Raw genomic sequence first — 26,577 nt, forward strand, 5'->3', positions numbered from 1 at the left:
TGTATAGTAGATTAATTATAACAAAAGAGATAAGCTGTGAAACGGCACTGCTGTACGTAACTGACACTGTGATTTCAAAATGCAGCCTGACACGTGGTGTTGGGGAAGAGCATTTCACGCTAGCACAAGGGAGAGGTGTTCCAATGTGCAGAGCTCGCAGTGTAGTAAAGTAATCAGAAAATCGGTTTTACTGTATTTAAAGCAGCTTTTATGCTGTTTTAAGAGTGCCCACCTGAAAAAAAAGAAAATGTAACTTGAAGCTTTAATGTCATTTGGCTTTACACCTCTTTTTCCAAGCAGCATAGCCTGTTCTGATCAATATATAGTTGATTTTATATAAAAAAAAAACCTTTAAATGACAGTGTCTTACAAATAATGATAATACTAGAATATTGTAGAAACCTTTTAAATTGATTCTAACAAAACCCCCTACTACATGATGAGACAGCCCAAAAAACCTGCCAGTCCTATCTACCTAACGTCTGTAAAATGTCATCAAGTTGTTGTGAAGGTCCCTAAAGTCTCACTTTCTGCCACAGTACTTGGTAACGTATTTCATGTGTCTATGGCTCTATACGAAAAGAAAAACTTCCTAATGTTTGTACAATATATACCCATAGTGAATTTTCATCTTTGTCCCCATGTTCTTGTTAAAGTATTTGTTTTAAAGCAATAACCTGGATCCACTTTACAAATTCATTTCATAATTTTAAACACTTAAAACATGTCACCTTTTAGTCTCTGTTGGCTTAAACTGAAAAGGTTCTGATCCTTCAATGTTTCTTCATAGCTCATGTTGATCTTCTCTGGACTTTTTCCAGCATTTCTACGTTTTTTTCGTAGTCTGCAGACTGAAACTGTACACAGTACTCCAGACGAGGCCGTACCAGTGCATTCTAATGCTTAAGACTTTGACTTGTGCTCTACATATCGTGCTATGTAATCTAAAATTCTGTTTTGCTTTGGTATGACGTCCATCCACTGTCCTGATGTAGATGGTGACGAGTCTACGACTCGTATCACTCCCAGCACCTTCTCATAAAGGATACTTTACAGTTTTAGACCTGCCACTGTTTATTCAGATCTAACATTGCTACTTCCTATGTGTAACACCTTACATTTACGTACATTAAACTTCATCTCCCCAAACCCGTATGCTGTCCAAGTCCTGCTGTAATGATTTGGCTGATTCTACATTAGCTACCATTGACTTGATTAAAACAAATGTTAAAACATTTAATTGTATTTTTTTAATTTGTCTCAAAGTAGCCCTAGAGCAAGCAAGAAAGTTAAATAAGAAACTGACATTAAAGTAAAAGAATAGATTGAAGTGAAAACCAGCAGCCACTGTGAAGATAAACACTCATATTATTCAAACTCAACTGTACGGTGGTGCTCTCGGATCTTGAAACTTTCAGGTTTCCATTACCTGGCCGTACTGTCATGCATGATGCTGTAAATATAGAAATTGATAGGTAAAGCAGCATAGGCTGAGTTTAAAGGCCCAAACACTGGATGTTACACAAAGATAAAAATGTCTCTTTATTGAAGTAAATAAAAAAAAAAATTAAAAATGCTATAACTTTCCATGAAGCCATCCATGTTCCAAACCCAGTTAACCACAGCAGTGCCAGAGGGAAGCTGGGGCCAAACCCAGCAAGCATCAGGCACAAGGCTTGGGGTCAACAGATACACACATGAGGGTCCAGTTTAGCATCACCAGCCCACCTAACCTGCATGTCTTTCAAAACAGTTAACCCAATCTAAACATCTGAATATTACGCCATGCATACTTTCTCTAACTTCCACAAGTACAATAAGCAGACAAACAAAACAATATTTTCTGCCATTTCAATATCGTTGATGGAACTTACTTTTAAGTTTTAAAAATGTTAATGCAAGAAAGATTTACAGTAGGTAAAATTGCAATCTTATATTATGAACAATAATTTATATGGAGCCCCTTAGGTGTCAAGTGAAAAAAAAGACTTGTTTGAACGTTTTGGTTTATTTCTACCCCCCGACTCTTATTTCAGTTTTATGGAGCCCCATTCTGTATTAATTTGTTTGAACAGATTATTATTTCTTCGCTTGCACTCCAGTTATTTTCACAGAGCCCCATATGATTTTCCTGGCATACGGTTCAGTGAACTGTGAGGTGTGTGAATTGGAATTTAAACGGTTCTTTTGAGGAGTCCTGAAATGAGTTTCAAACGCAGGAGAAGTTACGAGAATGGATTTATGGAATCTTCTCTGAGAACATGATATTCCAGAGTCAGTGGTGGAAACGTTAATAGAAAAAAAGTTTAGTTTAAAATCTAGTTGGATAATGGCACTGAGCAGCATAGAACAGACAAAGTATTGGCTGGCTATACTCTTTCCAGTTCCGCTTCGCTAAACTGCATACCAGGAACAATAAATAGCTGAAATAAGAAAAAAATAATCAGTTTGAACAAGTTTTTTTTTTTTTTTGGCCAGGCACCTATGGGACTCCAGACGCTCACGATTTGATGTCTGTATGCATCAGTATAGTTGTGACTCTAAAAACTGCAATTATTTTTTACGGTTTGTCTGACCCCAACTGTTAAACCCCACCAATGCGATGAAGATTGTAAATCTGACTCAATGCACAGGATCGTTTGCAGAGTACAGACTGCAGCTACAGCGCTGAAAACTGGAAGTTGTGATTTCATTAAAATTGTCTAGGTTTAAGAACAGAGTTGAAATTGAAAACAAAAATGATAACAGTAATAACATATACCGAAACAGCATCTAAAATGCTTTCACTGATTTGTAGGGTTCTACTGCTAACCAAAGAAAAGGCCGTTTGTCCTGTTTGGTTTTAAACTGTAGACGTGAGCTACTGCTGCTTGGTATATTTAGTAAGTAAACACGCTTCGGAGTCTGATGCTTATGTGTTGTTCGTTTCTTTTTTTAATGTTGGACCTCTTGATTGTTTCCCCAGGTGGCCATTAAGTTTCATCTCGGGCAGTCTCCTCTTCTCCACGCACATACATCACCGGAGAGGAGCGACAGCAGCCTTGTTGGCCTTAATCAGATCTTGCTTGATAAGTGATGACCTTATCATGTCCGTCTGCGTTTCTGCAGAGCTGCACTAAAATCCAGATGGTACAGCGGCTACGTTTTAACACTAGGTGTGTTTTTAAGACAATAAAGTTGGGATTCTTTTATATATATATTTATATTTTTTTAATAGTTTAACAATACACTTCACCAGGATTTATATTTCACCACTTGTTTAATCGGTAATGAAATTTAATGAACCACCTTATGAGGTAACTTATTTTTGATTACTTTGATTTTTTTTTTTTTTTTTTTTTGTAAAAGCTGTTATTTTGAATCAAAATATTTACAATTTTATGTTTTAACAATGTTCTCATGGGGATTTAATGTTGAAGCTTTAATTACAGCTCAGTGCTTAAAAGGCAATAATGAAAGATTTCTATAAGGGGCTAAGAATAAAGGAACAGAATAAGGCAGGAATACAAAGCTGTCATTTATAAAGGCGACAAGACTGCAAAAGACAAGACTTTGGACGATGTAAGTTTTATAGAATCAGCTGTTATTGCCAGTCCTTTTAAAAGTTTCAAAAGCACAGTAAGAGAATGTTCTTGAAATGGAATTTATTTTTTTAACCCTACTGCCACTATTTAAGTAGATTTTGTAATTTCACATTTTTAACACTACCAAGCACCAGATGCTGAGATAGATGATGCTGTTTTATGGGATTGATGAATGGAGGCTGTCACATCAGAGGCACGATATGCATTGTAAAACCAATGTCTTGACACTTTTCCTTAATGCACTTTAAACATGAATATATATTTGTGTCCTCTGTATAATCTGAAATTTTCACACAAAATATTGTAATATTTATGTTAATGTATGCCAAAGCTAAAAATAAAAACACATTGAAATGTCTACTTCTGAGTTTCTGTAAGCAACCCATATAAAAACAGCTTATTGTTGAGACAGTTCCATCCATCCATCCATCCATTGTCTCCCGCTTATCCGAGATCGGGTCGCGGGGGCAGCAGCTTGAGCAGAGATGCCCAGACGTCCCTCTCCCCAGCCACTTCTTCTAGCTCTTCCGGGAGAATCCCGAGGCGTTCCCAGGCCAGCCGGGAGACATAGTCCCTCCAACGTGTCCTGGGTCTTCCCCGGGGCCTCCTCCCGGTTAGACGTGCCCGGAACACCTCACCAGGGAGGCGTCGAGGAGGCATCCTGATCAGATGCCCGAGCCACCTCATCTGACTCCTCTCGATGCGGAGGAGCAGCGGCTCTACTCTGAGCCCCTCCCGGATGACTGAGCTTCTCATCCTATCTTTAAGGGAAAGCCCAGACACCCTGCGGAGGAAACTCATTTCAGCTGCTTGTATTCGCGATCTCGTTCTTTCGGTCACTACCCATAGCTCATGACCATAGGTGAGGGTAGGAACATAGATCGACTGGTAAATTGAGAGCTTCGCCTTGCGGCTCAGCTCCTTTTTCACCACGACAGACCGATGCAACGCCCGCATTACTGCGGATGCCGCACCGATCCGCCTGTCGATCTCACGCTCCATTCTTCCCTCACTCGTGAACAAGACCCCGAGATACTTGAACTCCTCCACTTGGGGCAGGATCTCGCTACCAACCCTGAGAGGGCACTCCACCCTTTTCCGGCTGAGGACCATGGTCTCGGATTTGGAGGTGCTGATTCTCATCCCAGCCGCTTCACACTCGGCTGCGAACCGATCCAGAGAGAGCTGAAGATCACGGCCTGATGAAGCAAACAGGACAACATCATCTGCAAAAAGCAGTGACCCAATCCTTAGCCCACCAAACCGGACCCCCTCAACGCCCTGGCTGCGCCTAGAAATTCTGTCCATAAAAGTTATGAACAGAATCGGTGACAAAGGGCAGCCCTGGCGGAGTCCAACTCTCACTGGAAACGGGTTCGACTTACTGCCGGCAATGCGAACCAGGCTCTGGCAACGATCGTACAGGGACTGAACAGCCCTTATCAGGGGGGCCGGTACCCCATACTCTCGGAGTACCCCCCACAGGATTCCCCGAGGGACACGGTCGAATGCCTTTTCCAAGTCCACAAAACACATGTAGACTGGTTGGGCAAACTCCCATGCACCCTCCAGGACCCTGCTAAAGGTATAGAGCTGGTCCACTGTTCCGCGACCAGGACGAAAACCACACTGCTCCTCCTGAATCCGAGGCTCGACTATCCGACGGACCCTCCTCTCCAGGACCCCTGAATAGACTTTTCCAGGGAGGCTGAGGAGTTGGAACACACCCTCCGATCCCCCTTCTTAAAGAGGGGGACCACCACCCCGGTCTGCCAATCCAGAGGCACTGTCCCTGATGTCCATGCGATGTTGCAGAGGCGTGTCAACCAAGACAGTCCTACAACATCCAGAGCCTTGAGGAACTCCGGGCGTATCTCATCCACCCCCGGGGCCCTGCCACCAAGGAGTTTTTTGACCACCTCGGTGACCTCAGTCCCAGAGATGGGGGAGCCCACCTCTGAGTCCCCAGGCTCTGCTTCCTCATTGGAAGGCATGTTAATGGGATTGAGGAGGTCTTCGAAGTACTCCCCCCACAACGTCCCAAGTCGAGGTCAGCAGCGCACCATCCCCACCATATACATTGTTGACACTGCACTGCTTCCCCTTCCCGAGACGCCGGATGGTGGACCAGAATCTCCTCAAAGCCGTTCGAAAGTCGTTCTCCATGGCCTCCCCAAACTCCTCCCACGCCCGAGTTTTTGCCTCAGCAACCACCAAAGCCGCATTCCGCTTGGCCTGCCGGTACCTATCAGCTGCCTCCAGGGTCCCACAGGACAAAAGGGACCGGTAGGACTCCTTCTTCAGCTTGACGGCATCCTTCACCGCCGGTGTCCACCAACGGGTTTGGGGATTGCCGCCACGACAGGCACCGACCACCTTACGGCCACAGCTCCGGTCAGCTGCCTCAACAATAGAGGCACGGAACATGGCCCATTCAGACTCAATGTCCCCCACCTCCCTCGGGATGTGGTCGAAGTTCTGCCGGAGGTGGGAGTTGAAGCTACTTCTGACAGGGGGCTCTGCCAGACGTTCCCAGCAGACCCTCACATGTTTGGGCCTACCAGGTCTGACCGGCATCCTCCCCCACCATCGAAGCCAACTCACCACCAGGTGGTGATCAGTTGACAGCTCCGCCCCTCTCTTCACCCGAGTGTGCAAGACATGTGGCCGCAAGTCCGACGACACGAGCACAAAGTCGATCATCGAACTGAGGCCTAGGGTGTCCTGGTGCCAAGTGCACATATGAACACCCCTATGCTTGAACATGGTGTTCGTTATGGACAATCCGTGACGAGCACAGAAGTCCAATAACAAAACACCGCTCGGGTTCAGATCGGGGGGACCATTCCTCCCAATCACACCCTTCCAGGTCTCACTGTCATTGCCCACGTGAGCATTGAAGTCTCCCAGCAGAACGAGGGAGTCCCCAGAAGGTATGCCCTCTAGCACCCCCTCCAGGGACTCCAAAAAGGGTGGGTACTCCGAACTGCTGTTCGGTGCATACGCACAAACAACAGTTAGGACCCGTCCCCCCACCCTACCCTCTCGTCCACTGGGGTAAACCCCAATGTACAGGCTCCAAGTCGGGGGGCAATAAGTATACCCACACCCGCTCGGCGCCTCTCACCGGGGGCAACTGTTGAGACAGTTAGCTGGGCCAATTTAGAGTCACTATTTGTACTAACACAGACTTCTGGGAGATGATGGGGGGAGTGGATGAAGTAACTTTTTAAAAATGAATGGATCAATGATTAACTGAAAAGGATGATAAATCATTGATCCCAAGACTTAATCCAGGTCAGTAGACTTCAGTTATTGTTCAAAAATACAAATACATGGCTCAACAGCAACCCAGGATTCAGGTTTGACAACTGGGAAACTGCAAGTGCCCACAGCCTTGGTCTTACCCGTTTCCCAGAACATGGATACGCAACTACTGAGAATGGACTGGGACAACGAAGACACAAACAACAAAAGGAGTGCAGCTTGCTTAGTATACTTTATCCCCAAACAATCAAAAAAAAAAAAGTCCAATCATCTGCAAAACTGTTTTGCAGTTCAAAAAAGAATCCATAAAAGTGAATATCCTTGTGGGAGTTAAACAAGTCCAAAAGAACATGTTAAAATGGGGGTGTTCGTCTCTAATCTCCAGTGCATTTCTTTTTCCTGTCTCCTCTACTCATTCCCTGGGTCCACACAGCAGATGGAGATGTGGGCAAGCGTGGTCAGCCACCTCAGCTGGTAATGTACCGCCGTACCTAAAGCCAGGCTCCGTCATCCCATCACCATCTGTTAGACGACCCTCAAAGCCATTGGCTGCTCCTTCAATTGCTCAATAGGAGCAACCTACCTCTGGACCACCCATCCCCTCACTCGCTGTGGGACCACCTGGCTGCTGTGCTGGTTTGATCACCTGATTTCACTCTTTGATCACTCCAAACTATCTTCCTGAATTTCCTCCCCTTTTTTCTCTTTTCCTTCATTGGTCCTACTCAGATTCCTTACATACTTTTGCTTTAATAACATGTGGAGTGTCAATGAGGAATGGCTGGACTGATCGAATCTGAATATAAAAAGGTACAATTTGTCTCCAATGACCACAGCATAGCTACACGGCATTCCACCGGTGCATAACCAACCCCCAAGCCTGAGCTGCCATATTGTTATTAAAAATTAAAAAAGGCTTAGAACACATTGCCATGGGCCCCTGCCATGCTTTGCCACACTCATGTGAAAAAGTAAGTACACCCCATGATTTTTTTTCCTTTTAATACATGTTAACATACATATTAAAACTTGATCATTTCAACAGTATCTATTCATAAAGGTGATGTAACATCTCACATTTATATTTTGTAGTCAAATGTATAATTTACATGAACATAAATACAAATTTTACATGTGGAAGAATTAAGCTAGCTCCTACCTCAAAACAATGACAGCCTGAGAAGAGGGCATTACAGGAACACGTTTGAAAAAGGGAGCACCTGGAACTGTTGAGAATGAAATGGAGGATGAGGCCGGGCAATTAAGGATACACACAGTCAGTAGGAGGTAGTCATCAGTGCTTTTAGCCACAGATAATAAAAAAATGTCCATAATGCAGTGCTCTTCATTCATAACATGAGTGAAATGCTCCAAGTTAAAATCCTATAAAAACTCCCACAAGATGATGGGGTCCTTTCTCATGTCCTACCCAAGCCCTGCGTGACTGTCACTACTGGTTTCCCCAGCTCACCCAACAGGTTGCTCAGCTGACAAGAGACACCAGCAGCTGCAGTTCCCATTTTGGACTCCCTTGGTGTCTGCTGGTCCACTCAGAGCCAACTGTCCTTCATTGCCCTCTTGTAGCATCTTCAGGATCCCTAGGAAGGACAACTCCACTCATTAGTGGGGGACGATTTACCTCTGAAGCACTGTTTGCTCACTGCTCCGTGGGGCTACCAGCTCCTCTGCCTCCTCCTTTGTCGCACTGTGTTAGACAAGTGATACTGAACCACATAATCACAGTTTTCTTCTTGTCCTTTCCCCCCCTTTTCCTACCCAGACTTCTAATATATAATAAATATAAAAATATATATAACACACACATACAGATATAGATAGATAGATCAGGTTTGCTGAAGACAGACCCTGAAATGCTAATAAGGCAATCAACTGAACTATATGTATCTGCAGGATCAGCTGATCACTCCAGTTAACTCCCCTGGAGATATTCTGTCACGCTACCAAACAACTACACCCCTCCAAAGCCTGAGCACCCTATTTATTTAAAATCGCGCTTTGCCATGGGCTCCACAGATGTACAGTTGATCAGTGGCTAGCAATGCAACTTAACCAATCCAGCACCATGGGTTCAATTCCTGTGTCGACTTGTTAACTGTAGGTCCTCACCATGTTTTTCTGACTTCTCACCTACAGTATTTTCTAACCCGCTTATCCATAGCAAGGGAGCAGGGAGCCTTTGCCCTTCAGCACTGAACAGTTCTGGAGCACAGTGACATTACCCATGGTCATCAGTCTGAATTTAAATATTTGCATTACAGTATTAAGCAGGCCTGATGGAATTTTCCCCATTATTTTAACAAGACAACATTTTCTATCAAGAAAATATTTAAAAAATTAATATCCCCAAATTGAAAAAATTGTTTTGACAGATAAACATGTTTCATCTCCTTTAATTTCTAGGTCTCCATTTAGTAAACTGATACTGCAAATTCAACAGTCCACGATTCTACAACATATTGCAAAATCAAGAAAGTTAACAATCCAAAACACATAACTCTGAACTAAGGTCTTCATGAACCCACCGAAATAAATGAACATAGCAGGAGCAATTATAAACATTCAACTGGTGCCACAGGAAATCCATAACTTCCTAAAGCAAAGTTGTGTTGTTTCCTAATGACAGGTAAGCCTTAGATTAAGAGAGACTCTTTAGTTTAAAAGGAGATTAAAAGTGAAGTATTTGAAGTTGACATTTTTATTGGACTTCTCTGTTCTGAAGCATGAAACTGTCAAACCTCTCCACTTACTGTGGTCTTTCACTGTTGTCATGACCAGGCTGAAGTGCTAATTTGGAAAGGAATGTGACTTTAACTTCAGATGTCCTGAAGGTATTGGTTTGGATTTGTCAGAATTAATTTAGTAACCCAAGAGGCTACTGAAGAGTTTGACTAACAGAGAGGTGATATTTTAAAATGAGGATTGTCCAAGAGGACGTCATCCATATAGAAAGCAACTTCATATCGCATTGCCCATCTTAACCACAAAGGCTGATGGACTTCCATGCTGCCTCAACAAGCAGTGGTAACGTAAGAGGTTTGACAAACAAAACAGCATTCGGTCCATCAAGATCGTTTATTTAGCTGATAGCTAAGCTACCCCAGATGTAAGTGTAAAAGAAAAGAGAAAGGGGATAATGGGCACCCTTGAAAACTTCCCTTCTGCAAATAAAAAGGCATGGAGGCACTGTCTTTGGCAGGAAACAAACTCTTAAGGAGGGCAGTACACAACCATTGTTGCAATATAAAAGGTCTGTGTGGGGGTTTGTTGTTTATACAACTCCACACCCCTGGTCCAATCTCAACCATATTTTGGACACATATCCCATTTTGTCAGGAAGAGACACTAGACCACTTTGGAACCAAAAAATTTGACTTGTGGAGTTGGGGGTGAACAGTGGGGGATTGCCTAATATTACAGTTTAGGACATTGTCTTTGAGGATTTTGAGCCTTGAAATAAATTCAATTTACCTCTAGGAAGGTACACTTTAAGAAACACCTTTTATGTAATGTTCTCCTTTAAAATTCCTTACCTGGACACTGCAGAGTGCTACTGCCATCACCTAACCAGAACGTGTAGTGCAAACATTTTCAATCAGTATTCAACACATCATCCTGCTTTGCACTCACATTTATAAAACTATAAAATACTCTCCAATTTACAATCAACAGGTCTATTCGTAATTATTACAAGTTTATGTATTTTGTAATTCTGCCAGGAGAAATTCTATGAAAATTTCTTGCAAAAAAAAAAAAGGGGGGGGGGGGTGAAGCCCCCAGTTGAAAGCCAATTGGTTTATTGCATCAAAACAATATCTTAAAGATGCACAAAGTGTTACCACAGCCTGGTATTTAGGGACCCCACCACCACAGGACTGCACACTCCTACAGACTCTGGAGGTGACTGACTTTGAGGTGGCACTGTAAGCAGATTACCAGCACTGGTCATGGTCCACAATCCTGAAAATTCCAAACCTAATTCCTCTCTCTAGAGTTCCTCATTTAAAAATGTTGTTAATAAATGTGGCAGCTTCACAGAAAATTCAGAAATTTCACTTTTTTTTATATATAAAAGAAAATATAGTTGCCATTTGGATGCATACAATTGTCAACAAAGCATCAACTTCACCTCAATCAGCTGTGTGCTGCCATAGGCTTAGATGGTTTAACACCTCAACTACTCGTGCACTAGCACACAGACATGACCAAATTCAGCTCTAATTGTCCACAATTGTGTTTTTAATCACCAGGAACAGCATTTTCTTTTTCTGCTGGTTCCACAATTTTCAGACAGCAATCTGCAAATTCCACAAACAAAGGTTCCTGCATTACAGCTTTCATGACAACCTCCTTGTTCTCGGCTTCATCTACAGTTCTTAACAGTTGCCTGAGGTGAGGATTATGAAGCAAGTCTTTCAATCCTGTAGATTGACCTGCCAAAAGAAAAAAGGACCTGAATAGAAACATGTTTTATATTAAAATTATAGGCACATTTTCATCCTTTAGCTGACTTCTTTGAAATTCTGGTTAATAGTTTACTGTAAATACAAAGGCATACAGTATATAGACACACGCAGCAAGAACTGGTGCCTGATGAACACCGTGTTTACACCAGCATGTTGGAATTAGTGACCTATAGAATAAGCTATCAAAGCATACGCGTTTCAGCAATAGCTGACTTAAAGCACTGAAATACATTTTTGTTCTGGGAAGGCATACCAATTTTTTTTTTTTTTTTTTTTTTTTAAAAAGGAAGAAAGGATCACACTCACATTTAACAGACAGCATTAGCGAATGCATTTTCCCCACTATGTCCAAATGACACATACAATCAAGGATATCTGTGGTGATACATACTGTAACAGTAAAGATGTTACAAAAATTCACGGAATATGTCCAATTGTGCCTTATTAAAATTTTTTTTTCAAATTATGGATTTCCTCTGGCAGCAGTTGAATGTTTATAATGTTGTGGCCACCTGTTCGACGACTACTGTTGTTCCTATGTGGCCTATTTGTATATCTGCAGTGTTCACCCACATACAGAAAATTTACTGGAGAGACCATTCTGCAAATTTTTAGCGGCTACTGCTAATAAAAGTTTTTATTTATAAATAATGAAAATCCATTACCATTTCTCATGTTGCGCTGAAAACTCCTCAAAATTAATGCTGTGAAAACTGTGCCTGAAAGGGCTATTTTTTTAATTTCATTCATCTGTTTTGCATATCTGTAGTTTAAAGGTAACACTTATGACCTAATTTAGGTATTTTAGAAGTCAATTTAATACTATACACTATTTTAATATATCTATTCTCTGTATATTGCCTTGTGCACTGTATGATTACATATCCATTGACTCAATAAGCAGAGTTCCTTGATATAATCCCCTGCACTGATAAAATGGTCAAGGTATTTATTCATTATTGTGAAGACCCTTAAACCAAGTGACTTGTTCAGCTAATATCATGAAAATCTTTTGTGCAATGAGGGAATGCTACAGTCTCTGCACACAAATTTCATACCCAATACCTCATATCATAGTATTAACAGGGTAGCCAAACAACTACCTACATGTCTCTCTTTATATATATTGTGGAAGACCAGCCCTGGCACAGACAGGCAGACACTGGTGGTTCAAACACCACACGTTTTATTTACAATGAATATAGTCCCGCACACAACCCAGTGTCCTTCCACCAATCACCCTTACGTCCAGGCCTTTCAAAAGTCCTGTCTTCACTGCCTCCACTCCTCTCCTCTGAGCTTCATCCTCTTCCACCTGACTCCAGCTAATGACTGGAGGAAGGCGGACTCTTATGCCCACCCGGATGTGCTCCAGGTGTCTCCTGACCAGCTTCCTGCAGCACTTCCTGGTGTGGCGGAAGTGCCACATGAGCACCCGGAAGCACTCCGGGTGTCCCTGGTAATACTTCTGCCAGCACCTCCAGGTGTGGCAGAAGTGCTGACGTCCAGGGCTCCTCAGTCATCTGGGCAACCCCTGGTGGTGGCCACGGGCCCCTAATAGGGTTGAGCTTCCATGCTCAATTCCCGTGGCCCCCACACAAACCAGGGCAGCTACCCTCTCGTGGTCCGGGGGAGGCATAGTCCCTCTCTTGGTCCTTCTCAGTGTCCCGGCTGGGCACAGCCCCCAGCTACATTACATACAGTATATATTATATAATATGGAAGCGAAGGTTTGTGATATGATTTGCATATTTGTAGTTGGAGATCCACAAATGGAAAGAATGAATCGCATATCATAAAGTAGTTTTTATTCCTGAGCTTTCAACTCCTGCCAGAAGCCGGCAGAGGATAATGTTTAGACATACAAGAATCAAAGGCAATATATAGCAAAATTAGGTGGGGGTGGTGGGGATTGGTATTGAGGTGGGGTTAGGAGGGTGTTGGTCGTAAAGTTTTATTTATTATGAGGACGTTCTTCTTTTTAAGTTTGCATATGCTGGGTTCATGTCCAAATGTCTGTTAATGGCGTTTTAGTTTGATAGCCAAGATTCAGCCAGCTCTCTGGTACTTTTAGTACTGGCCTTAAATCTTACTTGTACATTCTCCCAGTTAAATGTGTGTCCGGATGAATTTGTGTGCGTATAAATCAGTGATTGTGAGTCCTTCCTTCTGACAGTGTTTTGGTGCTCCTGTATACGTGTTGCGATTCGTTTTGATGTCTGTCCTATGTATACCGCTGGGCAAGAACTGCATGGAATGCTATAAGCTGCGTTTCGTGTCTCTGCTGCCAATTTCTTTGCTGTGGTACTCCGTTTCACCCAGGCTGTTCAGAAACTACGACTATACAACATGTTACGTCACCTCAAATTTACAGTGTACTGTGCCTTTATATTTTAAAAAAAAAAAAAAAAAAAAAAAAAAAAAAAAAAAAATCTCCCTGCAACTTTATTTCATTGTTTCATCTCAACATTGCTTCCATTACGCCTATTGAAACATTTTGAGATGTACAATGTTGTACATGATGCAGGTTCGTAATTAGAAAAAAGAAAAAAAAAAACATGCTGATTACTAAAGAAGGAATGGCTCTTGAATATTCAAAGGCACTTAGCTCTGTTATTCAGTTTGTGTGGGTCATCACAGGCTACCCTTTTAAAGTGAACTCGCCACAGATATAACAGCATCTGTCATGGCTATTGCAGCATTGGCACGACATTTCAGAAATTATATTAAATTCACGGCCTTTGAACACAACAGTTTTATTTCTATTGTAATACTCATTGACACTGCCAACAGTTAGAAAGACTGCAGCTGCTAGGTATACTGTACATAGGGTTGCGTTGCCATGGAAAAAAGCCATAGTTTTGAAGACATGCTTGGCATACCTGAGTGCACCCAAGCATACACGATCAGGCAGATTTTCATACAATATTCTAGCTAAGCGAGTCTCTAGTATAAACTGATGGCTGTAAAACATAATGATTTTGACCCAAGAAGATCATGAGCTACTGTGAGGAAGCTAACCCTCAGCAACCGTGACTATGCGAAACATCCTGATCTGAAAATTTTGTAATTTATATTACAAAATTAGTCATTTCTCAAAAACCTTGCGTTATGAGAAAAGTTTAAAGTTATTACTATGATTAGCATCACAAAAGCTATCTGGCACACAAATTATGCAGGAAAAAAAAAACAACCTTGTTTACTAGTGTTTTCTGCACAAATGCCTTAATGCTGCATTTGTGAAGAACAGAAATACAATCCAAGAGGAAAAAAAATAAGTACCAAAGACAGTCAAGTCTTTAAATACATACCTAAAAGTTTCAGGTTCTGTTGTGGAACAACATCAGACTCATCTTTCAGAAGATCTTTAACGGACCATGCAGTTTCTACAGGGCAATAAACAATTAAATAAATGCTATTTTTACATACTTTAGTATTTTTAAACTTACTTTGTTATACAGAAATAGATTTTCATAACTTGTGCCCAATAATCAACAACCCACACTCAAAACTTAAAAAGAACATTAACTTCCAATGGGCTAGTGAAGAACAGGCAGTAACTGAATTTGGAAGCAGGCCTGGGAAACTATGAAAGTAAAAATTAGACAAAATCTCATTTAAAAATTCAGTTAAACATTTGGCCCAAGGAAAATTAGCTTATTAGTTTTGAATAGGTCTTCATATCAGCTGTGAAGTTCTCTTTTAGTAACTTCACAAGTGAAAACATTTTCTGCTAACTGGGAACTACAGGGGAGGCTACTTTAACATTTTACATTTTAAAATTTTTAGAAACACTTCTTAACACTAGAATTACCAGAGCCTACGAAAAAACTCATAGATCCGTCCCACCTTAAAACGCTTCGCACCGCTCCGTCAGTGTCTTTTGTCTTCTAAATGTGTGGATAATTTATTTACTTTATATATAATTTATTATAGTTATTTACTTACTTCCTACGGCGTAAAGTCATGAGTGCAGAGCTTCCCATGTACATATACAAAGTACAGCGATGGCAAAAGTACATTCTTGATCCAATGTTCAACCCTCGTCATGTAAGTAAATAACTCAAGGTAAATAACAAAGATCTGGCTTTTATGTAACTAACATATAAATGTTAATGCTTTGGGCACACGCACCGTCCTTTGTATGCAAGAGCCAGATCTACAGTGTAAAGTCACGAGTGCAGAGCTTCCCATGTACATATACAATGTACAGCGATGGCAAAAGTACATTCTTGATCCAATGTTCAACCCTCGTCATGTAAGTAAATAACTCAAGGTAAATAACAAAGATCTGGCTTTTATGTAACTAACATATAAATGTTAATGCTTTGGGCACACGCACCGTCCTTTGTATGCAAGAGCCAGATCTACAGTGTAAAGTCACGAGTGCAGAGCTTCCCATGTACATATACAAAGTACAGCGATGGCAAAAGTGCATTCTTGATCCGATGTAGAATCGTCGTCATGATTTGAGTTTCTCTCTGTTATAGCACGTCTATGTTAAAACAGCAGTATCAAATCCGGGGGTGGTGTATGGGGAGTTGGGATCGTGAACGCGGCTGAGAGAATAACAGGAAAAAAAAAATCAAAGGTAACCTTTACAAGTATCATAAATTACACTGCCTGTTACAGACTGGAATCAAATGTAAGTTTTTATTCTAAAATAGTAAGAATTCGAGAAGCTCAGCTCTCAAAACATATTCATCCGGGATCGAACCCGTGAAGCTCTGATTACCAGTCAATAGCTGATAGCGTTGCGCCACCGAAGCTATCGTAGCAAATGCGTGTCAATGTCGCAGGTAGCCGCGAGTTGTTTTTCTGCAGTTATATTTTTGAATAAAAGTGCATTTGTTCCATTATATTTGTACCTTTTGTGAAAGTGTTTCTTTGATATTTGGAATTCAGACTTCACACATTATATACTTCATGTCTACATTTTGTCAATTATTACCAAAACATGAAAAACGTTTGTTTTAACGATGTGTTTACTGTACATCGATTGTTGTAGGCACGGAACACATATGAAATGCAAGTGTTCCAAATAACTTCTCACTCTATACAACTCTAAGCAACTGACACGCAGGTAAACAGACTTCAGCCAAGACAACTGTGCAGGGTGGGGGGGATGTGATAGTAGGCTGCTTGCTGTTTGCTGCTTATCCACACATTTAGAAGAGACGCTGACGGAGAGGTGCAAAGCGTTTTAAGGTGGGACGGATCTACAAGTTTTTTCGTAGGCTCTGGTAATTCTAGTGTTAAGCTAGAAACCCATATAAGTTCACTTCTTAAACAAAAAAAGTACAAAATAGTCCAGCTTGGTTTAAAAAAAAGTGGTAGCACTGCTTGGAGAGATAACATCAAAGGAAAACAAATGACAGCTGACTTGTTTAAGTTACAGTCACATAATGAAAGGATTATTCTACCTTAAAGGCCACATCGTAATCGGGGACTCAAAGTAGTCTTAGATTCATTATAAAGGATATTCACAAACATTATTTAGTTTAGTTCAGAAATTGTTCATCCTCTGATATAAATGATGGCAAGTAAAAGTAGGTTTTCCCATTTCACATACCCTTCTGGGGCTTACAAAAAGCTTCTGTTAATTAACTATATTACACAATTCAAGAAAGTGGCATTTCAATAGATGCCAATAGGCGTACATTTCTGGGTTTCAATCTTCACCCAAGCATTGTCTGTGAGGAATTCCAAATGACAACATAGGTTCCCAAGCCACCTTAAAAACTGTGGATTTTACTTGTCATCATAATATAAAAATTACTGGCAAAGGTTTTACTGAATTTTCACAGCACATAGTTGACATTCAGAGGCAAGCATTCTGTCAGGAGTAATACATGGAATCCAACTTAATACTGAGGCAACTTTAGTGTTGCAGTGGGACTAAGGTTACTTATGCAGGCAGAAGTCCCATGTAGCCCTTTAGAATGCATTCTGAAAGTGATCATTTTTCCTAAATTAGTTAAAATCAAAAAGCACTGACCCTCTGGACTTATGGAAAATGCATATACCTGCTGAATGAGTATCTATCTATCTATCTATCTAATGAACATGCGACCTTCCTAACTTTTCATTTGTTAGGCATACAGTATTTGCTTACCAATAACTCAGGTGCAATGGAGTTCTTTTGAATTCATAGCTAATTAAAGCAAAATGCACTTCAACATAGAAATAATGCAGCCAAAAACAGCCCATTTTGTGAACACAGGTGTTCCTTTATAGCAATGAAGACAATTTATAAAATGTGAGACAACGTATGATATTTGAAGAGCAGACATTTGGGAAATGTAACTATCTAGTGACATAAAAGATACATTTAGCATGCCTTTTCTGCACTGATCTGAACACTGCATCCTGAATCCCTGCAACTGCTAGTTTGACTTAAAAAATAAATAAATAAAAATGAATCTATTACTAAATAACTGAGAAGTATCTTAAATGAAAGCCTGACAATACCGAATTCCTTTAAAGACTACCATGTAAATGACACTTATAGTAAATTCTGCAGTACTGCAAATATTCTTAATTATATACCTTTGTCTTTATAGGTCTTCAATTTTTGACATGGTGTTGCAATATCTGGACATTCAGAATGAGAAACTGAACTTTTCTTAGGATTGCAGACATCTAGGAAAAAAAAATGACTTAGTTATTTAAATTAGAATTAAATCCACTGCCTCATGGATCCAACACCTTGGCACTATTTGTGTGGAGTCTGCACATTCCCTTTGCATCTGCATTGGGCTTCCTCCAACATCCCTGAAGATATAGTGGTTAGGTTGAGTGGTGGTTCCTAATGGACAGTGTGCAAGTGTGAGCACTGGATAGGTGTTATATGTGTGTGTGTGTGTGTGTGTACGCTGTGATGGAATGGTGCCTGCTCCAGGACCAGTTTGTGCCTTGTGCCCAGTGCCACCAGGATACACTCACTTTCTCTCGAACACTGGATTACACAGGTCTAAAGCGGTTAGATTATATTTACATGTTAATAGTTAATGACACCTGTGTCATTTTTGCAAACTGAAGAGTGCTACCAAACAAGCCAATAAAACAAAATTGAAAAATCCATTGCAAAAATCTTGTTTAATTTTGTAGAAAACTTTGGAATCATGAGGGAGGTGCACAAAAAGTATGGCCAAAAGTATGTAGACACTAGTGTTTAACGGGTACAAAAATTTTGACTGGTATCAATGACAACTTTTAGACCTCAGTACTGGTAAAGAAACAGTACTGAAGCAAATAAATGATAAACTCACCCCACCTCACCTCACCTCACCCGCTGTACCTCAAATTCTCTACAGGCTACAGTTTGAAGTCTAAAGCAGGGGAGGCAGTGGTTTAGGGAGATTCTCTCACATGGAGTCTACAGCATGCCTCACTGTCTTGCTCCCACAGCTGGTCCTGTCAAAATTCCATCCCCTGTCTTTACTCTTCCACCCACTTTCTCTCGTACCCACCTCAGATTCCATTCTGCTCCCAAATCCATTCCCCTTTTTCCCTTTAAAAAGGCATGCGAGTCAGGCTTAGGACATAGTTGGATTAAATGAGGAATCACACAGATACGATTAAATCTGTTTGTGACAGTTTCTTTTTCTTTTTAAACAATACAGTCAGAGCCGATATGGTGATATCATTTTTAATACACAGATGAAAAAGGATGACCAGAAATTCTCCATCCCCGATATTTATAAAAATCCCAAAAATTATCTGGGATTCCATCTTGATTATTACTTAGACAGTGTAAACAAACAGTAGACCTTAAGATTTTATCTGATTCATATGGAATACATGCATGTTTTGTGACTAATGTTAATCACATGCAGCACAAGGTTTGCTTGGGGAAAAAAATAGCATACATGGCAGTTTGATTCAAGTGATAGCTTGGAGGAAAGGTCAAAGAAATGTTAACAAAAGGTAGCGAAGATATTAAAGTATACATCTGCATTGGCTGGATTGCTGTAAAGCAGGGGTACTCAAAAGTTTTTGAATGCCGGTCCACATTCAGTTCGCCACCAACCATCGGGGTCCGCTATAGCCAGGTTTACCGTGTAGGTCTGTAGGAGGCTAGTAATAGATTCAACGCAAATGATAACATTTTTAAAGAAGACCAAGACATGCACAAAACATGGAAAACAATTCAAAAAAGTCACGTGACTACTTGCAATTAACACACCAATTACAACAGTTAGTACGTAAATGATTGTCACTCAGTGTGAAGTGTGAAACTGTTGTTTCGATTTCATAATGGCAGCATAGTTCAGTGAGTAACCAGTCAGTGCAATTCTTATTGCATTCCTGAGGTTCTGGTCGGTAAATGCACTTCGATGTTTCGTCTTGATAGTGTTCATAGTGGAGAACGGACACTCACAAGAATATGTTGAACCAAACATAGTGAGCATGGAAATCGCCAGTTTCTTTGCAGCAGGATACTGAGAACAAACTTTGACCAAAAAATTGTTATGCCGACTTCGTTCAATTTTGCTTTCAAAACGTGAGAAGCTTGCAAATCAGCTGCTTCCATTTGCAACAGTGATGGGTTTGAGTCCATTCACCGTCAGGCTGGACAATGAAAGGATCAGCAACAAACAAAAACACAGGCTTCAGTTTTCTGAAATCCTTAAAATGTTCATCAAACTCGACCTTCAAATGATGTAGAAGTGTGGAAATCAACTGAAAACATGCCTGTTGATCAGCTGTCATGCAGCTCTTCAGGTTTGGGAAATGCAGCATCTTGCCACCTTCCAAGTCATTGATGAAAATGCTCAGTTTTGTTTCAAAGGCACAACATTTTTCTTGCAATTCGACTAAGGTTTTGTCTGCACCCTGAAGTGACAAATTCAGTGTATTTATATGTCCCATAATATCAACAAGAAATGCCAGCAGTGCGACCTTGTCACTGTCTTGAATAAATGTTAAACATTCTGCAGCTTCTTTGTATTCAAGGACTGCAGGAAGTCAGCTACATCTTCACGGAGATTCCAGAACCTTTCCAACACACGACCCTTGCTTAACCATCTGACGTCATTGTGAAGCAGCAAATCTCCAAATTCTGCAGACATCTCTTCAAGAAAAGAACAAAACAGACGATGCTGCAGAGACGAATTACGTCGTAAAAAATTCACTAATTTCACAAGAGTAGACATCACTTCCGCCAGTTCGTCACAAAGTTTTGAACAGAGGGCAGACTGATGAATGATGCAGTGATAAGCAACAAGGTTGGGCTGAAGTGCCTTCATATGAGTGACAAGTCCTCTATCTTTACCAGTCATTGCTGGTGCCCTGTCTGTTGTAAGGGAAACCATTTTTGTTACATCCAATCCAGCTGCGTGCATAAACTGCGATAATGCCGAAAACACGTCCTCACCGCGGGTTTGTTTTGCTAGCGGTAGTAATGTCAGAAACTCTTCAACAAAATTATGGCCATCAAAAAATCTTGTGAACATACAGAGTTGAGACATGTCAGTTTTATCAGTGGATTCATCGCACGTGAGAGCAAACAATTCAGCCTGTTTAAGATCTGATATTAACTGACCACCGACCACATGTGAATTTCCCATTGGGATTAATAAAGTATCTATCGATCTATTGTCAGAAAGGTCATCTGCACGACGACTAGCAGTACTGTCTGATAATGGTATCTGCTGAATCAGTTCAACACACTTTTTGTCGCTAAACAGAACCGAAGAAGCAGACATCATGCATTCTTTAACAACCTCTGCATCAGTAAATGCTTTCTTATGTCTGCCAAGAACCCAAACAATGCGTAGCGAAGCTTCTGTAACATTTGATTGTGTGGTGGTCGCTTTCGTCATCAGCGATGAACTCGCTACCAACGACGACTTAAGGGCGTCGATCTTATGCGAACGGAGCTCTGACTTTGGTGGATAATTCGCATTGTAAAAAAGACCAAAAAATGCCAGTAGACCAAACGCAAATTTTATATGCCAAACAGTTTTCAAAAATGCCAGATTTCAGTTATTTGGCATAAAAAATGCCAGTTGGCAACTCTGCTACAGAGTAAATAATAAAACAACAATAATTTTGGTGCTTTTATATTCGGACTTTTGACTTACGCAGAAGACAGTCGCGGTCCGCCAAAAACGTCTTGGCGGTCCGGATTGTGGACCGCGGTCCGCCGTTTGAGTACCCCTACTGTAAAGCATGGTGCCATTGGATTCAGGGGAAGTGAAAATGTGTTCCTTAATGATACCATAATAGGTTATAGCTCTTTACCATTCTCCAAGAGTAAATTTAGCAAATATACAGCTGAAATGAGCAACTGACTTTTGGTTTTCACTCCAAAATAAAAATTTACTTACTAGAATGGACTCCTAACATTCTATATTGCAAACTAAAACAAAAATGTATTCCTACCTTTATGACTCTTGTAGCAGTTCACAGAGCAACTGAAACAAAAACAAAATATCTTTTTAACAACCTGTCTTTTGTTTAAAATACTGCACTATAGTTAATTGAAGAGTTTAACATATTTAACCATTGGCTTCTAGAGTCCGACTTGACAAACACTTAAGTGTATTACCTTCCATTACATCAATCTCTTAAGAAGGACCTGCAGTACATATTTTGATTATGTGGCGTTGTTTCCGCAGTCAGTCAGAACTGAAAGCATTACAAAATTTTAAGAAAGCTTTCTTTTACCGTTCCCTTGTAGAATTCCAATTCAATACACAAAAACAACTGCCACATTTGAAGAGAAATCTGCATGTGTTTTTTTAATCACTTTAAATAATTCACACAACTTGCATCAGTAACGGCACAGAAACAGTTTTATCTTGTGTTTCATGAAATTACAATATCCTGCAATGCATAAAAAGCTACATTTACCAGTTTTTTGGATTTGAGCATACTGTAGCTTTTGACATGACTGATTGACCACAGCAGCCTATTACATGGCCAGGGGTATTACTTGAACTTTCAAACGCTGTCCTTAAAAGTTTAACTTAGACAAGGGTGTGCAAACTACAGCCCAGACACAGATAATACATTTTATTTACATATTGCCTTTGTCATGCTCATGGCGCTTCACAGAGTCTTAAAAAGAAATAGCAGGTACATGTAACATTGAATACAGAGGTTTCCTGAATAGAACAATAAAACAGATAAAGGATATACAAAGGCATTAAATAGAATAAAAGACAAACCAGAGTAAAATACTAAATTCAATACTAAACGAATGCCTAGCAAATAACAATTTATGATATAACACACAAACACAAATTATCTTGAGCATCTGGACAGAGAGGAAAACTGAAAGAGGAGGCAGAGTGTCAGATTAAGTTGAAAGCCTTCCTGAACTGATGAGCTTTCAGTTGTTTTTTTTTTTTTTAAAGAATGAATAGAGTCAGATGATCTCATTAATTTTGGAAAGTAATTCAAGAATCTGGTTACTATGCAGCTGAAGGCCCTGTCACCCCATAGAGTTCAGGTTAGTGTTGGGCACAACAAGATTGCCGGAATCAGAGGACCTTAGTGGGCGAACAGGAGCATAGTGATGGAGAAGATCACTGATGTAGTTCTGTGCAAGGCCATTTAAAGCTTTGAAGGTTATTAATAGAATTTTATATTCAATTCTGCAAGGGATAGGGAGCCAGTGGAGGCAAAGAAGGTTGGGTGTGATGTGCTCACTGTTGCTGGTTCGTGTAAGAACTCTTGCAGCAGAGTTTTGAATCAGATGGAGCCGCGATACAAGATTAGTAGTGGCACCTGCCAGTAGAGAGTTACGGTAATCGATGCAGGATGTGATAAAAGCAAGGAGTAAAATGAACTTACATGCAACCACTCTTAAAAAATTTAAATGTTTGTCATTAACACGTGATAGATCGCCTGGCTTCATAAGGACACCAATATTTTACATGGTCTATTGTATGAGTCATTATTGACAATCTGGCCCACCAACAAAAAAAGTTTGCCCTCTCCTGGTTGAAACTTATCAGTTTTTAATAAATTCTGAAAACTAATGACAATCATTTTGGTCTTTTGTTCAATATGGTGCCCCTCAATGGTCAATGCTGGGACTTCTTCTGATTTCTTGACACATCTTATGATGAGAACACATTTGGTAAAGCTAGCATTAGCTTTCACTCCATATATGGAGGCTACTGTTACACATAAAAATGAAGCCAGACTTTTTTTTATTATTGTGCATTTAACTCTTTCACAGAGCTAAAATACTAGAAGAATGACACATACAGTCCCCTAAAATTATGTATATATGTATGCATACATACATATAAAAATAATTCTACAAGGACTATTCAAAACGTCATGCAACACGGTTTATACTTTGGTTAAACTTAACAGGAAATGTCTGAAACTTATTCTGTATTTAATCCGAAATGTGCTTGGCATATTTAAAAATAAGCACAGGTTGGGATCCACAACAATGTTCAGATTTACACTCCTTCACGAGACTGAGGGTGAGATATAGATCAATTACTTTAGATCAGACAGCAAAAGACAGTCAGGGCAACTGCATCAATCATCTTCCCCTTGAAAGGGTTACCCTCCAGTAGTGGCAGGTATGGCCACCATTTTCTTGACAGCAGAGGGGTCCATTTTGACAGGCATTATACTTGGTGGTCAAACTGTTAACACTGTTCTGTACATTCAGACTCCTAAGAAGTAACTCCAATTTCTCTTTCAGCCAAACTAGACAAAAGTTTAAAAATACAGGAAACAATTGTTAGTGTTATGGATCAGACTGATTCAAGAAGGGGTTACATATTATTGTTTGTTGCTTGCTCAAGGGTGCTGAAGTTACCAAATATTATAAAGAAAAATGAGGCATGTGCTAAACAAATCATTCATACTGCGATTACGTACAAAATTCAGTAATGAACTGGTAGCAAAACTATAACAGCCGCCTTCTTCTTAGTGGGCTGAAATGTTCCAAACTAAGATAATTTTGCAGAGCCAGCACGTGATTATGTACTGTAGTCATCTATAATAACCATTCTATCCTCTGGTACCTACAGTGACATCACAACCCAATATCTCATTTTCCCCTAGAGTTCATTAAATTTTAGCTTAATTTTATCATAGAAAAAGATTGTCCATCTATTTCTTTTAGGCTGAATTGAATACAATGGTTTGCTCACAGCCTGATCAAACATTCCTGCCCCAGTTTAATATACTGCTGCACTGAAAAGCACATATAATCCAAAACTTCATGTCCTCACGGAGACATTCAGTAGGTGGTTGGGCGGATTCCCAAAACTTCCATTTAATATGGAATACTGTCTATTGCCGTTAATCTTGTTGCTAAAGAAGAACTATAACATGAGTAATAACTATCAAAATTTGAAAGCTGTTATATAGTTTAGAGTGGACATAGAGAGCCAAAGTTGCTCTAAGGCACAACCTAGTTTTACAGTTTTCAGCAAGCTATAGTTTGACAAATATCCAACACTGGACAAAACATGTTATATGTTAAAGACATCTAATACTAAAAAAATAATTCCTGTAAATGTCATGCATCTAGCATTACCAGCTAAAAAGGTATGACACGTGGAACACGGTCAATTTTTAGAAGCACTCGCTTTACAGTAAAATTAGAGCCATGTCTCCTTTTTAAACCCTCCAAGTCTCCGAGAATAAAGAACATTCAAGTCTAAGATATGTCTTGCTTGTATGGGGTACAAAAACATTACTTCCATGAAGTATGAAGCAAACCGGAGTTTAATCGGAAGACCGCTGTTCATTTCCCACTTGTTACGCTGGAGCGACCTCACAGTCCAGATCAGAGAGTGACCCCCCCCCCCTCGTATATGAAACAATGCGCTTGGGGAAACACTGCGGCATACGGATCGCGTCTGACCCCGGATGAACACAGGGAGGCGGGCAGCGTCTGTGAGCGGACAATGCGGATGGGAAAGCGTGGCGCGGCTAAATCCTGAGCTGCTGTCGTAATCGACGTCGAAGAAGTCAAACGGGAATTGAGCCAAATAAAAAGGTCTATTCCATGTGTCCGTCTCATGCACCCCCTCGAGGCCATTACAATATTGTTTAACGTCTTCAACGTTAACTGTTAACATTAACTATATACACCTTGCCTGATGAAGGGGCCTTAGCTGCCTCGAAAGCTTGCATTTGTAATCTATTTAGTTAGCCAATACAAGGTGTCATTTCACCCTACTTTTTCCTGTATCAATCTATGGCTAACACGGTACAACTCTCTACTGCTATGAACAACTGTGTTATTTCAACAAATAACGTAACAGACAACAACGGAACATCCCACTGAACTCGATGAACCGCGGCTCCTTCGTACGAATGGCAACTAAACATCGACGTTTTCCACTACTTGGCCTTTCTTACTCTAAAGATTGGGAAGAGAAAGCAACTTTTACCCGAAAACAGTTTAGGAAAAACCGTACATCTTTTCCAAACCGCACAAATGCACGTCCAGCGATAGACTAAGTCAGGTTGTCAACCGCTAAAGAATACGCTTTGACGGCCAATGCGACACTCGAGCGCAGGGCTTTTCTCGTTCTCACTTACTATCTGATGATGCAGCACGGGCAGCGATACTTGGAAACCTCTTCCTGACAGACTTCGCAGGTCGCCATTACCACGAGATTAGATGTTATTGCAAACACTCTGCTATTAAATTCGCACGTGGAGTTGTGTATATGAACCGGAAAGCATCCAACACATGAGCGCCACCTACTGTGCCGGAGGAGTTCCTAATAATCCTTAACATTTCTGAAACGGTTTTATCCGTCCCGATTTCTAAACACTTAAGTATTTCTTTCTTTAGTTGTAAAATTAACCATCTTCTATGAGTTTTTCCAGTTTCAGAGAAGATGGGCCACTGATTTAGCAGCTATTCGTTCTTTGGAATTCTCACCAGCCGTTTCTTAATTGCGGAGTGAGCCTAGGTGAACACATGAGAGACATCTGGCCGAGGATGATTGGTACCTTAAGGCCAATTGCTGGGATAGGCTTTGGCTCCCCGTGAGTCTATATTTGATTGAGCATTGTGGAGAATATTATGTTTGTTAATTTTAGAAGTAAACTCTACCTGTTTTATGCTATTTGAAGATTAAATGTTACTGACTCCCCTATTGGTCTCTATATAAACTGCTCAAAAAATAAAAGAAACAGTTTGAAAACACATCAGATCTCAATGGGAAAAAATCATGCTGGGTATCTATACTGATATGGACTGGGTAATGTGTTAGGAACGAAAAGATGGCACATCGTTT

General features: G+C 40.5%; 2 protein-coding genes across 3 annotated transcripts in view; one reads left to right on the forward strand and one right to left on the reverse strand.

Annotated features, from left to right (window-relative positions):
- LOC114655762 (unconventional myosin-XIX) overlaps window positions 1-3,942 on the forward strand; it is a 75,995-nt gene extending 72,053 nt beyond the window's left edge. The window contains exon 24 of the mRNA XM_028806978.2: window positions 2,966-3,942. Coding sequence (XP_028662811.1) covers window positions 2,966-3,076 — 111 coding nt within the window. The 3' untranslated portion in view covers window positions 3,077-3,942. The remainder of the gene's footprint in view (window positions 1-2,965) is intronic.
- A 3,943-nt stretch (window positions 3,943-7,885) lies between these two features.
- Window positions 7,886-26,142, reverse strand: znhit3 (zinc finger, HIT-type containing 3). 2 transcript variants are annotated; one of them, XR_007935635.1, is made up of 6 exons: window positions 25,871-26,142; window positions 21,725-21,756; window positions 17,885-17,977; window positions 14,647-14,721; window positions 10,014-11,302; window positions 7,886-9,879 (listed from the first exon to the last, which is right to left on the reverse strand). XR_007935635.1 is itself a non-coding variant. In XM_028806982.2 (5 exons), exons 1-5 carry the CDS (start codon window positions 25,936-25,938, stop codon window positions 11,109-11,111), a joined length of 462 nt encoding a protein of 153 aa, XP_028662815.1. In that variant the 5' UTR covers window positions 25,939-26,142; the 3' UTR covers window positions 9,894-11,108. The 2 variants fall into 2 exon arrangements, 1 of the variants encoding a protein (XP_028662815.1); XM_028806982.2 differs by lacking the exon at window positions 7,886-9,879 and having other exon boundaries at window positions 9,894-11,302.
- Between the last annotated feature and the right edge of the window lie 435 nt (window positions 26,143-26,577).

This window comes from Erpetoichthys calabaricus, chromosome 8 (assembly GCF_900747795.2).
Source record: "Erpetoichthys calabaricus chromosome 8, fErpCal1.3, whole genome shotgun sequence".
In the NCBI taxonomy this organism is placed as follows: Eukaryota; Metazoa; Chordata; class Cladistia; order Polypteriformes; family Polypteridae; genus Erpetoichthys; species Erpetoichthys calabaricus.